General features: G+C 39.4%; 2 protein-coding genes across 6 annotated transcripts in view; both read left to right on the top strand.

The window, feature by feature from the left end:
* Nucleotides 1-934, top strand: part of LOC109411753 (sulfotransferase 1B1) — a 155,783-nt gene extending 154,849 nt beyond the window's left edge. For all 4 annotated transcript variants that reach the window (XM_029864335.2, XM_062849001.1, XM_062849002.1 and 1 more), the window contains 2 exons: nt 386-701; nt 758-934. In XM_029864335.2, coding sequence (XP_029720195.2) covers nt 386-701; nt 758-904 — 463 coding nt within the window. In that variant the 3' untranslated portion in view covers nt 905-934. The remainder of the gene's footprint in view (nt 1-385; nt 702-757) is intronic.
* A 7,107-nt stretch (nt 935-8,041) lies between these two features.
* The window catches only part of LOC109420458 (MAP/microtubule affinity-regulating kinase 3), a 28,917-nt gene continuing 22,458 nt past the window's right edge, over nt 8,042-14,500 (top strand). The window contains exons 1-2 of one of the 2 annotated variants that reach the window (XM_029864321.2): nt 8,042-8,264; nt 9,255-9,355. In XM_029864321.2, the coding sequence (XP_029720181.2) occupies nt 8,219-8,264; nt 9,255-9,355 (147 nt within the window). In that variant the 5' untranslated portion in view covers nt 8,042-8,218. The remainder of the gene's footprint in view (nt 8,265-9,254; nt 9,356-14,500) is intronic. The other variant, XM_029864323.2, reaches the window with a different exon arrangement.

Genomic DNA, 14,500 nt, shown 5'->3' with positions numbered 1-14,500 from the left:
CAAGAGGTCTCCAGTTAGACTGAGTTAGTTAGTCTCCACAGACGGCGGGGTTTGATTCCCGTTCCGGCTGGAAAATTTACTCGACTTTCGTGGACATTAGTGTATCATTGTGCTTGCCCCTAAGTCCCTATGAATGTGCTCAAAGAACACTTAGTTGGAGACATCTTATGTTGTTCGATTTTATTAGTGAATTTCTACTAGGGCTAATTCTGCACACAAGGCCAAATTCCAGTGGGAACGTAGAGTTACAAGGAAAAATAATATAAAATATGTTGCAATTTATGTTTATTCAAAAAAATCTCATTCACGCTGAATGAGCTTGTCTGGATCATGTACCCCAATACTCGACTCAGATTAAGAAGTTATAATTTTTAATAATTTTCAGATTAACAATGGGCTTGCCAGAATTGCCAGACCAAAATAATGGGAACGACTTTCGCATGGAAGAAGACGTTTTTATCAATGCGGATGGAACAACCGATGATAGCGAAAGTGAATATAACGAAGAAAATGAATACATGGGGTATCAACCATTGAATGTAGAAAACAGCAGCAACGTATTAGATGACAGCGAGGAATCTGAGTCAAACGACACTGTAATACCTGATGAATCAACCCATGAGCTCCTCAATGTGGACGTGTGGAATGCACCAAGGCCCACTGAACTCAACATTGAGTTAGATGCTGAAAAAGCAGAGCAGGTGATGAGAAGAACATAATATATTTGAAATATTTTCATAACTTCAATTATTTTTAGATTCTCAATGTAATGGCAGATTTTAAGTTACCAAATACGTCGGTTCCACAGTGGGCAGTAGGAGTTCCAGAAGAATGCTGGAAGGAGGAACTATTACAGCGTATTCGTCAAAGACAAAATTGCCTAGCAACTAGTAATGAGACTTGAAGTAAATACATATGTCTATAATGTAAACAACTAGAACGTGTAATCACCTTTTGGCCGAAAATGGATCACATTAGCTGTCTTTGATAATTGGCTGATAAAACCCTCTAATACCCAAATTTTTTATTTTGATCTAAATATCATTTTTCGTCATCTAAAATCGATATAAACATGTTTTGGAAGATGATTCTTCTCATACTCGATTTTGTGAATTTCGGTTTTTGATTTTTCAAATTTTTATTTTTGAACATCCTCACACTTTTATATTTTTCCTGGAAGCCTATTTGAGATACGGATTTTTTGAGATGAAAACATTTTGAAATTTTCTGTCTCTCTCTCTCTCTCTTCTTGGCGTAACGTCCTCATTGGGACAAAGCCTGCTTCTCAGCTTAGTGTTCTATGAGCACTTCCACAGTTATTAACTGAGAGCTTCCTCTGCCAATGACCATTTTGCATGCGCATATCGTGTGGCAGGCACGAAGACACTCTATGCCCAAGAAAGTCAAGGAAATTTCCTTTACGAAAAGATCCTGGACCGACCGGGAATCGAACCCGTCACCCTCAACATGGTCATGCTGAATACCCGTGCGTTTACCGCCTCGGCTATATGGGCTTCATTTTCATTTTCATTTTGAAATTTTATGATTATTAAAAAAATTGAAATATTTTAATTCTTATTTTTTTTTTTTTCAAGGAAAATAACTTTAGAGTGTTTTCGACTCCCTTAAACTATTTTACTATGATAGAATGATTTGGGAAAATTTCAAAATATGTTAATTGTAGCGATTCAATACAAAATAAACAATGACTTCTGAAAGGTGACTAAAACATCACTGATTGGTCCGGTAGTCCTCCAAGGGCACGAAACATGGACCCTACGTGCAGAGGACCAACGCGCTTTTGAAGTTTTCGAACGGAAGGTGTTGCGTACCATCTACTTTGGAGTGCAGATGGAAGACGGAACTTGAAGAAGGCGAATGAACCACTAGCTGCATCAGCTGCTGAGAGAACCAACCATCGTCCACACCGCGAACATCGGGAGGCTACGATAGGCGGGTCACGTCATCGGGATGTCGGATAGCAACCCGACTAAAAAATTATTCTCGAAAGTCATCCGACCGGTACAAGAAGACGTGGTGTGCAGCGAGCTAGGTGGGTCGACCAAGTGGAGGACGATCTGCGGACCCTACGCAGAGTGCGGAACTGGAGACAAACAGCCATGGACCGAGTGGAATGGAGGCGGCTACTATGTACAGCAGAGGCAACCCAGGCCTTAGCCTGATCGGTAAGATAAGTTAGATACCGCGTGCACAGCGATTTGACCTTCCCGCAAGTAAAGCCCTATCAACCAGTACACAGAAGGTCGTGCCGACATGGGGCCTCCACCTGCCCCGACCTTGCCGAGGACCCCTTTCCAACCGCGGACTCGGATCCAACCCAGTAAACCACGCCACGACAGCTACGCTACCAGGATGTTGTCCCGGGGCCAATCCGTAAAATGCCCTATTCGCAACTGCAATACGCCTTTTCACTTCACGGGAAACGTCATTGTCACATGTCACAAGTATTCCAAGATAAACAATTTCTTCAACAACTTCAAACACATCCCCATCAATCACTACCTCAGCACTAACACCACTAGGCCTGCTTCTATCTTTACCCGCTATCATGTACTTCGTCTTGGTAAAGTTAATCGTCAAGCATATCCTCATACCAAAGCTCATTTCTTTTCACTGAATCGTACGCTGCTTTAAAATCAATGAACAGATGGTGAGTCTGCAAGTTATATTCCTGAAATTTATCTAGGATCATCCGCAGGATAAACATTTGATCCATCGTTGATCGGCCCTCACGAAAACCAGCCTGGTATTCGCCGACGAAGGACTCCTCAAGAGGTCGCAGTCTGTGGAACAGGACACGCGACAGTATCTTATACGTCGAATTTAAAAGGGTAATGTCTCTGTAATTGGCACCCTCCAGTCTGTGCCATTTCTTGTAGATTGGGCATATGAGGCCATCCAACCAGATGGTGGGCAATTCATCATCCTCTCAAATATTTATAATAATCTGGTGGATTGATTGATGTATCTGCTCGCTTTCGTGCTTAAGAAGTTCGACCGGGATCTCGTCCTTCCCAGCAGCCTTGCTGTTTTTCAGCTCCTAAAGGGCCTTTTTAACCTCATCCAGTGTTGGTTTGGTGGTTCCACTTCTTGACCGTCATGCATTATGTTAATCCTGTTCCTGCGTACTCCTTCGCTGCTACCATTCAACAAATCTTTGAAGTGCTTCTTTCACTTGGCTGCCACCATTGTTTTGTCTGTTAGCAAATTTCCTTCCCGGTCATTGCACATGCCGGGCACTGGCGCAGTCTTGTGCCGCGCTTTTGACAGTTGCATAAAACCTCCGCATATCGTTCCTGTCCATACTTTCCTGCGCTTCAGCAATAACACTCTCTTCGTGTTGCGGTTTTTTTTCTGCGGTGGATTCGTTTCTCTTCTGCTCTTGCCACTCTGCTCCTGTTCTGCCGGGTACCGGCCACTAGCATTCGACTACTGGCGGCATTCTTTTCATTCGTCACTCGTTGGCAGTCCTCATCAAACCAACCATTACGTTGGCGGCGCTGAGCGGTACCTATCACCTCTTACGCTGTTGTTGTCACTCCTCATAAGCTTATGACATCTCCAGATCCGTTGGTTTCTCCTATCCTCTCGCCTAGCTTCTGGTGGTACTGTGCAGCAACCGCTAAGGCTGAAAAAACCTGGATAATGAAACACATCCGACGTCCGAAAAATGTCGCCGGTCGACCAGCACGTGGTCTATCTGCGAGGAAGTGTCTCCACTCGGATGTCGCCAGGTGTGCTTTCGGATATTCTTACGTGCGAAGTTGGTACTGCTGATTGCCATCCCTCTAAGGGGCTGTCCATAAACCACGTGGTCATGAGGGGGGGGGGGGGGTTCGGCCAATGATCATTTTGTATGGACTAATAAAAAAAATTGTATGGACGAATGACCACGCGGGGGGGGGGGGGGGGGGGGGGTTGAAAAGTTTCAGAAAAATAATTACGTGGTTTATGGACAGCCCCTAACAGCACCGAATGTCACAAGGCGCAGACCATTATCGTTGGTAACAGAATGAAGGCTTTCCGTTCCAATGACTGGCCGAAAGATATTTTCTCTGCCGATCTACGCATTTGCATATCCGATGACTATTTTGACATCTTGTTTTGGGCACTCTCCGTAGGCCTTATCAAGGCTCTCATAGAACTCATCCTTCATGTACACTAAATTCTTTTTTTACACGATCTTTTTTTACGCGGTTTTATTTTACACGATTTTTTTTACACGATTTTCTCGAAATTACGCGATGTGTTTTTGGAAAGATTCTTCTCTCCTGATCGCAATTTACTTCCGATGGGGCTCAATTTTCTACCAGAGATCTCTCTTATCATCCTTGATACCCTGTCAAAATTTTAGGATGATCCGATAAAAAAAGTTTTGAAAACTTTTTTTACACGATTTTTTTTACGCGGAACAAAAAATCGCGTAAAAACAGAATTTAGTGTAATCGGGTTTGTCGTTCGTTGGCGCATAGATGCTGATCAGGCTGTAGTTAAAAAATTTGCCCTTCATCCTCAACACACAGATTCGGTCGCTTATCGGCTTCCACCGAATAACTCGCTTCATCTGCTTCCCGATCACTATAAAGCCAACCCCGCGTTCTGCCTTATCGCCGCCGCTGTAGTAGATGTGGTACTTGAATGAAGTGTTGGCGATGGGATCCACCGCTCGGAATTCGCGTTCTCCAGTTTTGGGCCCGCGTATCTCCTGGATAGCAGCCACATTAACGTCGACATTCTGCAGTTCACGAGCCAGGAGCCCAACACCTGCGGGTTCATTCAAAGTTCTCACGTTCCAAGATCCGACTTTCCAATTGTTGTCCTTTATTCGTTGCCGGGTCTGTTGCCGTTGAATGAATCTGTTTACTCTACTATTGCTTTTCTGGGTGTTTGAAGGTTTTCAGCAGCCTACCTTGCCAGGGCCGCGCTGCCTACATTGCGTTGAAGGGGTTGCCTTCTTAGGTATAACTGACGCGATACAGCATTTCATACTCAGCCGCTGGATGCCAGAACAGACGCTGTTTGAGCCGCACCTCCTTGGTGAACAGACGCTCGGGACGTACCTCCTCAATCTAGCTGAAGTCAGAAGGACAACAGTGCCCAGCCTGCACTACCAGCTAAGCACACAACTCTTAGCTGGCGGTCGTTGTCATCGTTTGACCCGTGGAAGCATGAGGTAGGTACTTGTGAGCAGAGATGGCATGCTCCTCAGTGCGAAACGTGAGAAGAGAAAACATACACTCTACACACGACTTTCAACGAGAGCGAGGGTGAACTACGCAACTTTTTTCACACACAAACCAGCCGCTCACTCTCTGGCATCCATCAGCGGCACACTCAAAATGAGTGCTCAAACAAATGATAGAACAAGCATGTTTTTCAGTTTCTGCGTGCACATTTTGTGCGCACAGAAAATGTGCACACAAAAATTCGTTGAGTGCGCACTCAGTCGTGCTTCCAGTGCAATACTGTGTGTACCACAGGGAGTATGAAAGTACTATAGGGCACTGCATGAAATTCTCTCCTTCTCTTTCACTCTTATAGAAGTTTTGTAAACAACAAGGCCAAGAAACGTCAAAATCCCATACTAAATCAAAACAATGCAGTACCCTATTACGCCGTCTAGTAGCAAATGCATCTGCTTGTCTAAGATATCACATAAATCACAGACAAATAGATATGCGACACTAACGAAATTTCAATCTCATATATCTCATGATCCTGATTACTTAGAGAGTTGGTGTCTTCGGCAAAGTTGTTTGGCTGGTCAAGGACTAACCGATTATAAAACTTAAGATTCAAAATTCCACCGCTAGGCGGTGTTAGTGAGTTAACAAATTTTATTTTTCATATATATCAGGAAAATTTGCAAAAAACTGCAACTAGCGCCGCCTAGCTGCAGAAACTTGAACCAAACGGTAATTATTCTGAAAGCCCATGATCTGCTAAACAATATTGCCGAAGACACCATCTTTCTACAAAATCAGGATGCTGAGATATGCGAAATTTAAAATTTGTTTGCTCTCTAGCGCCGCCTAGCGGTAGAATTTTGAATCTCAAGCCTTATTATCGGTTAGTCCTTGACCAGCCAAACAACTTTGCCGAAGACACCAACTCTCTAAGTAATCAGGATCATGAGATATATGAGATTGAAATTTCATTAGTGTCACATATCCATTTGTCTGTGATTTATGTGATATCTTAGACAAGCAGATGCAACACTGACAAAATTTCCATCCAATATATCTCAGGATCCTGATTACTTAGAGAGTTGGTTTCTTCGGCAAAGTAGTTCAGCTGGTCATGGGCTTTCACAATATAGGCCGTATGATTCGTGATTTCACCGCTAGGCGGTGCAAGAGAGCGTACAAATTTTACATTTCACATATCTCAGTACTCTGATTCTTTAGAATGATGGTGTCCTCGGCAAAATTGTTTGGTATATCAAGGGCTTTCAGAATAATTACCGTTTGGTTCAAGTTTCTGCAGCTAGGCGGCGCTAGTTGCAATTTTTTGCAAATTTTCCTGATATATATGAAAAATAAAATTTGCTAATTCACTAGCACCGCCTAGCGGTGGAATTTTGAATCTTAAGTTTTATTATCGGTTAGTCCTTGACCAGCCAAACAACTTTGCCGAAGACACCAACTCTCTACACAGGGAAAAATTTCTACTCAGTGGCTGAGTTGGTCTTACTCAGAAATCGAAAAATCCTTTGTTTTCTTACTCAGTTTCCGTTAAAAGTGGGACAACCCATTGCCAATGGGTTGTCCCACTTTTAGCCGAAACTGAGTAAGAAAACAAAGGATTTCTCGATTTCTGAGTAAGGCCAACTCAGTCATTGAGTAGAAATTTTTCTCGGTGTAAGTAATCAGGATCATGAGATATATGAGATTGAAATTTCGTTGCAATAGGAAGCAATCAGTGAAGTACTAGATTGAAAGTAGTGAGCTGGATTTTTGTATGGTGAGACGATCAGTTCTCCATTTCTGTAATGAAATGGTACAAACAGCGTGGGTTATATGATTTCTTGACTAATTTGATGCTATTTGAGCAAAAGTTTGGGTAACTGTGTGGTTGTATTATTTATTTCTTGCAACTTCAACAACACGGTTATCCAAACTTTTGCTCAAACAGCATCAAATTAGTCAAGAAATCATATAACCCACGCTGTTTGCACCATTTCATTGCAGAAATGGAGAACTGATCATCTCACCATACAAAAATCCAGCTCACTACTTTCAATCTAGTACTTCACTGATTGCGTCCTATTTTTTGCAAATTTTCCTGATATATTTGAAAAACAAAATTTGTTAGCTCACTAGCACAGCCTTTTGGTGGAATTTGGAACCAAAATATTCATCAACTGTAAGTTCTTGACCAGCTTAAGACGTATGCTTGTCTCTGATATCACAGGATTTGATACCCCTGGTTTTAGACTCACTGGCATGCATTCGGTTCACCAAATGCTCAAACAACACTGACCCCTTTGAACACACTGCGTGTGCACTGAGTTCTGTTTTTTCTGCGTGCGCGCAGAAATTGCGCACTGGGATTATGATCTGCGGGCTCTCATTGCTCTCACGCAGCACTCTAATCACCCGCACAAAAACTCTGCGTGAGAGAAACTATGTACATTTTATTGTGCGTTTTTTCTCTTTCTCTTTTGTAAGAAAAATGAAAGTGAGAAGTTCAGTGAAAGATGAGCGTAAATGGGCACAGTTTCTGCGTGACATGCCATCCCTGCTTGTGAGGAACAAAGCTATGTTGGACGCTCTCCTTATCGACTCACCGTTTTGCAGCCCTTTGTATTAGATAAAAAAAGAGTAAATTTTAAATGCTTTCCTAGGGAAATACATTTCAACTGACAGGTTTTACTATCACACCAGTAAAATTATGAACCACCCTGTGACCAATACATTTCATAGCATTCGTTCAAGATGTATTCCTACCCCCAAGCTACTCACGGCATTAATATTTAGTCAAATTATTGCTTCTGAGAGAAGCACTCTTGCTAAAGCAGAGTTGGTTTTCTCTTCAAAAATGATTTTTTGTTTGCTTAAAAAGACGATTACAGTGAAAGTTTTGATTTATAATATCTAATGCTTTTTAGGCTCAGTTTTCTATTCAAATCGGCAAAGCAGAAATCAATCCCGCTAGAAATTGAACAAGAGCATATCCTGACTGTCAACATGATGTTATGATTGGAACAAGCAAAATTTATGAGTTCAACCGCAATATCAATGGTGAGTTATTTATACGAATATTAAATTCTTTGAGTTTGAATAACAACAAAATAGGTTTTGTTAACAAAACCTTTTCTTGATGGTTTCTTAAAATCCAAAACATGCCCACAAAAATATTGATGATCATCAAGTAGAGCAAAGTTTTGTCTACTCGATGATCATAGAAGTTTATGTGGGGATGTGCTATTGTAGTTACATTTACTCATTCATTTTTTTTGTGCATGAAGCATTGACCTAAGTTAAAATTCACGAATACAAAAAAAAAACATTTTTTATATCTTAGGGGGATATAGACCGGATTGAAAATGTCGTAAATAATATTGAGTAGTTTTGGTAGAAGTTCAATTTTTATGTCAATAATGTTTAAAAATGTATGTATATTCTTACTTCATAATATCTGCATAAAGCTGAAAGTTTTACTATTAATTACATTTTTCAACATTTTTGGCACAGTACTGTTACAATTTTGGAACGTATTAAAAATAATGTCCATGTTATGGATATTCTGCAACAGTATAAGCAACCATGCATAATGAATGTTTTGAGTTGAATGTCGTTCTTAGAAATGTATAAATAGTAAACTTCCATACATAGAACTAGCGTCTACTAAATTGCTACGAAGTAATCAAGCGATGGAGCAACTTACTCAATCTTTATATTTGCTGAAGTACCCTTGGGAACTAGCATTAGAATCTTTTACCTCTTCATTCATGGGTTTTCTGCCATAGACAAGTTCATCCCACCCATGGGAAATTTAACTAGTTGATTCCATATTACGTAAACATCGAGTGATAAAAAAGCAAGGTAATTCAAATCTCTTCGATCATATTTCATCCTTCCCTTAACTTGCACCGCAAATATATCCATCTCTTATGATCAAATGTATATGAAGAGCGAGAGCAATTTATTTAGTGTAGGATATGCAACAGTTTCAACAAATGTTTGTGCAAATAGTTTTCTAACTTTGTATCTATTAAACTTTCATTAAAGTGGAACGAGATCTAGTGATGCAGGAAGATGTCCGGCCAAACACTCCTGTGTATCAACGCTACACAACAGCGTTGCAAAATGACCCAAGGTGCTCCCAAGAGGTAAGTTATTTTTCCTACTTTTACCCTAATAAAGGTTTTATTTCTAAAATACGTTCCACTACTAGATATTGAAGAATTTTAAACTTACTAAAATATAAATGATCGATCTTTTTTTTTTTTCAAAATAATCAGCCAATGCTTTTGAGGTGTTTGCAATGAAGCAATTATTCATTGTTTTGAGAAACAGCACCAAAACATCAAATCTAGTGAAATTATTTAATAATTTGGACCTGATCTATAATCCAATTGCTTTGTTTTAAGCGACTTGTTATTCAGCCATTGTTTACAGCCTCTTCTTTTACTAAAAAACGTTGAAAAATACTAGAAATATTTTGAGACCAACAAAAAAAAACAGATAAGGCCTTTTAGGGGAGTTAGGAGCATAATGGACCCTAAGCATGAGTATATTAGGCCGGAGAAAACTTTACATATTATCAGTTGGCTTCTTGGTTGGCTTACAACTTTAACTTCGAATGAGTGTAATCAGTTTCGTACCTTTTTTTTATCTGTATTAGCGAGATTTTTAACCCTTGGCTAGTTCATCTCGGGACCCATGCTTTACTTCCCTTCCGAAGGAAGACTCACATTTTGTGAGTTTGTCGGGAGTGGGATTCGATCCCAGGTCAGCGTGATAGTTTCGTACCTTTTAATTCCGCCCTAATTGCTTATCCTTTGACAGATACGCGTATTTCGACTACCACTTGTCAGTTATCACTGTCAGACACTGAGGAAGATTACAAGTGGTAGTCGAAATACGCGTATCTGTCAAAGGATAAGCAATTAGGGCGGAATTAAAAGGTACGAAACTGATTACACTCATTCGAAGAAACGTATGTGTTTGCAAAAAAAAATCTCATTAAGCTTTTTATATTGTTGGCCTTGCTTTCTATTTTCATTTGCTGTTTTCTTGCTGCCATATACAATTATGCTACAATATGCAATAATAAATATCCTTCGAATATCTAGTAATGGAGACTTATGAGTATGAGTTTTCGTGCATGCATGATATAAGGTGCGATCAGAAGGCAACCCAATTACTATATTAACGCAAAACAGGACGTTAATCGAAAACTGATGGAATCATCAATCATTGTCTCATGCTTTTAAGGTACAAATGTCAGTTAGCAAAAATAACACTATCCCCGTAGGTTTATCCTTTAGAAGAACTATCTTTCACCAAATACAACCAGTCCATAGCATAACATAGGTAACAGGGAGGCTGTTACATTTAATCAACACCGTGCTGTCATATTTATCCTTTTTTTTTGTTTTCATGTTTTTTTGTTATAAGTGAGCTCGTTTGTTGAGAAAAAATAGAAACAATCAGTGCCGTAATTGCATCGACTTGAGTCGAGTCAAGTACAAGACACTGAAGACGACCTTACAGTTGAGGTCGAAATACGTATCTGTGCATCCATCTTAGTGGAATTCATAGGAACAGTACTTAACACGATTTTCTTCTTAAGAGAATGAGAAATGTTCCGGCCTTATGGTAAAATAAAGTAAAAAACAACAAAATTGCTATTCAAATAAATTTTGATCAAAAACAAAATACACTCATTGCACAATTATGGGTCACTCAAGGAGCAATCATTTCATAATATGAACCGTTTTTCATACAAAAATAACTCTTTCATTATTTTTATTTTAAATTCTCTTCATTGAAACTCCTTTTTATTGTTTTATATTAAAATCTGCTTGTAAAATTTACTTTAGGCGGTGAAAATTACTGAAATGTTGATGAATAATGAAAACCTCAATTATGGGTCAAAATTGGCTGTGTAACAATTATGGGTCAATTTGTTGCCTATTATGGGTCACTCAAGAGGAATCGGCTCAACAATAATGTTTTGTCTATTTTTTCAATGAATGGTCACTTATTCTAGATAGATCAACTATAGTGGAATCTAAAACTGGTCTCAAACCTCTTAACGAAGCGTGTTTTCACGATTTGGAATCAATTTTTCAAAATTGGGACAAAATCTCCAACACAACCACTGATAAACGCCTAAAAGTATGCAAAGCTCATGTACGCAGAACTGTCAATATCATGCTGCACAAAAAGTGACCCATAATTGTGTGATTTTCGGTGTTCCTTGTCACAATAATGAGTCATTTAAATTTTGCCTAAAATAAGCTTTAATTAGCTGCAGTCACATGAATTTCTACATTTAGAACGTAAATTATACCTTTGTTCTGGTGACGATACCATTTCGCACTCGAAAATCACTAAAGCTTGCTTCTACAGAGCTTACGAAAACAGCGCACGCACTTTCTGATGTTCACAATCGAAGCGTTACTTTGACAGATGGTTTTACTCCGAACAAAAAATTACTGAAAATAGGTACGTTTTGACGTATAAGCTTGTGTGCGATACGTATAGTGACACAAAATAAATTATTTCATCAACGAAAAATGATAATGGCTAACAAAATCTTGCAATTAATTAGTATTTATCTATTCAAGTGGAAAGTGACTAATAATTGTGTGTGACCCATAATTGTGCAATGAGTGTACTCATTCATTGCCAAACCTGAGTATATATCAAGATAAGGTAATGCGTTGCTATTTTTATGGTGAAGACACTCAAACGCTCACAATACCTTATTTGCCGCTTCTTCAAAATTAAAAGAAGTTCACCATAAGAAATATAAATAGGAAACAAAAATGTTAATTGTTTTTGAAGGGATACAAATGGTACTGTTGCGGTAGATACGTTGGGAGTTCTTCCAGCAGTCATCAAATCACAGAATTTAGTATGATCAGCTTAAAGCTATAAATGTTTTATTGTTAGGATAGGTTTTATATCGAATTCATTCAGTTACTTACAATTCTGTCTCCGTACTATGTTCTGATCTACACACAACTTAATGTTAAGATTATTCCGTAGAAGCCTTTTTACTATAGTTTATAAGAAAACCAAAAACATTAGCAGGCTCTAAACAACAAATCTGAATCGACTGTTTACTATGAAACTCGGCTACTCATTCTCTTTTGCCTGTCTTCGGCGTTGGCGTTCAATTGTTATTACGCAAGCCGAATGAGTTGGGCAGTGGTACGCTGTGATAAATAGTGATACTCAATTCATCAGGCTGTTTCGGCGAACAGCTACCATTGAAGAACCAAACGATGACTTGTTCCATCACAATGCTTAAATATGAAGATTTTTTCTTAACAAAATTGCTTCTAATTGAATGATCAATGATGAACCTGGGCGTGTTAGTGGAATAACTGTAAGTAAAAATAAAATCGTGTAAGTACTGTTCCTTTTAATTCTACTAAGATTAAACAGACGTAACATTTCGAACAGTTTTCGCTTCGTATTATAGTCTCGGAAAAATTTCGCCCAATGCTAAAAGTTTGGCCTATCATCAACTAGGTGGCGATAGTGAGCAAACGTCAAACTCGAACAAAAACGATGCGAGCGTCACGGGTGGACAGTTGGCCAACTATCAATTTTTTAAATAGACCGTTATATAGGTGTACGATAAGACAACAGAGTGTTGCGTCTGTTTGTCTGTGGTGCATCCATTGGGAGAGACGTTTTTCGACCTCAACTGTAAGGTCGTCTTCAGTGTCTCATAGTCGAATCGAGTACGAGACACTGAAGACGACTCTACAGTTGAGATCGAAATACGTATCTGTCAAAGGATAAAAGTTCGTGGTGGAATTAAAATGAACAGTACTTAACCCGATTTTCTTTTCACTTTCATTGTGATCTTCTTCTTCTTTATGGCACTACGTCCCCACTGGGACTTGGCCTACCTCGCTTCAACTTAGTGTTCTTTGAGCACTTCCACAGTTATTAATTGAAGGGCTTTCTTTGCCTGCCATTGCATGAATTTGTACATTGTGAGGCAAGCACAATGACACACTATGCCCAGGGAGTCGAGAAAAGTTTCCCGACTGGAACGGGAATCGAACCCGCCGTCTCCGGATTGGCAATCCATAGCCTTAACCACTAGGCTAACTGGAGACTGGAGACTGGATTGTGATGTTGTTGTTATTGAAATATTTTTTCTAGGTAATTGTCGAATATATTTATTCTATGAATTTTTTGAATGTAATGAATTTTTAGCTTTGCGTTTCATCCATTAGAATTTTAATGTATGTGCCAAGGGGGAAGACAGCTTTTGCTCTCTGCGCTGATCTTGAGTAAAATTTGAGCAACTCGGAGCAGCTCGCTTTGCTCAGCATAGCGTTAGCCGCACATAGCAACCATATAATTGATTTGTTTACGCAATAAAACATTCATGTTCCGCCTGCAGGATACCCTATCCGTACTTTTTATGAGTTTTTTTTCTGTAAAATGTGATAAAAGGTAACTCAGTGAACCTGTGGGCGAATTCCGGTGCGCAATAGTTATTTATGTGACGAGTTGCAAAAAGTTGATTTTTTCTGCATGAGTCGTACATTTATCCAGCGAGGCTTGCCGAGTTGCATAAATACGAAGAGTGCTGAAAAAATTTAATTTTGCAACGAGCTCCATACAAAACTTTATGCAATGATTTTTTCATTATGCAACTCATTTGAATTGCATAATGTTCATAATGCAACCCAAATGAGTTGCATTATAAGCATTATGCAACTATTTTTCATTATGCAACTCATTTCAGTTGCATAATGATCTAGTGCGGAAAAGTTGGTCATTATGATACCGAAATGAGTTATATAAAATAGAAATTATGATACTGAATTGCATAAATTCCTTTCTATGCTCATCAACAAGAAAAACCCTTTTTCAAGAATTCACCCACTGGTGTTGGTTAAAAAATGTCTGCAGTATGCGTATGCTAATGGCGATACTTTTGCGGAACCCAGCCTGTAACTGGTCACGAAACGTGTACATTGAGGATGGTGGCGAATCACAAGCCCCAAGCCTATTGGTTCTCTGTGCAATTTCGCTAGATCAGGTCAATCACGGAGTAGAAACTACGAAGTGTACGGTCACCCATGCTCACCCAGCCTGTAACTGGCTAAGATTTTCTTGCCTGAGACAAACCGGGCCTTGCAAAAGCTGCCTTTGGTAGACGCATCTCTTGAAGGTTTGAAGTAGATCAACTGCCGTAATAAGATTTATTTGAGCAAATTGAACCACTTCCATGCAAAGTCATTCCGCTATCATTGAATACTTTATGGTTCAGG

The sequence above is a fragment of the Aedes albopictus genome, chromosome 2, assembly GCF_035046485.1.
Source record: "Aedes albopictus strain Foshan chromosome 2, AalbF5, whole genome shotgun sequence".
NCBI classification, from domain to species: domain Eukaryota; kingdom Metazoa; phylum Arthropoda; class Insecta; order Diptera; family Culicidae; genus Aedes; species Aedes albopictus.
Note: the sequence above shows the minus strand (reverse complement) of the source record. Positions and strands in the feature narration are given on the sequence as shown.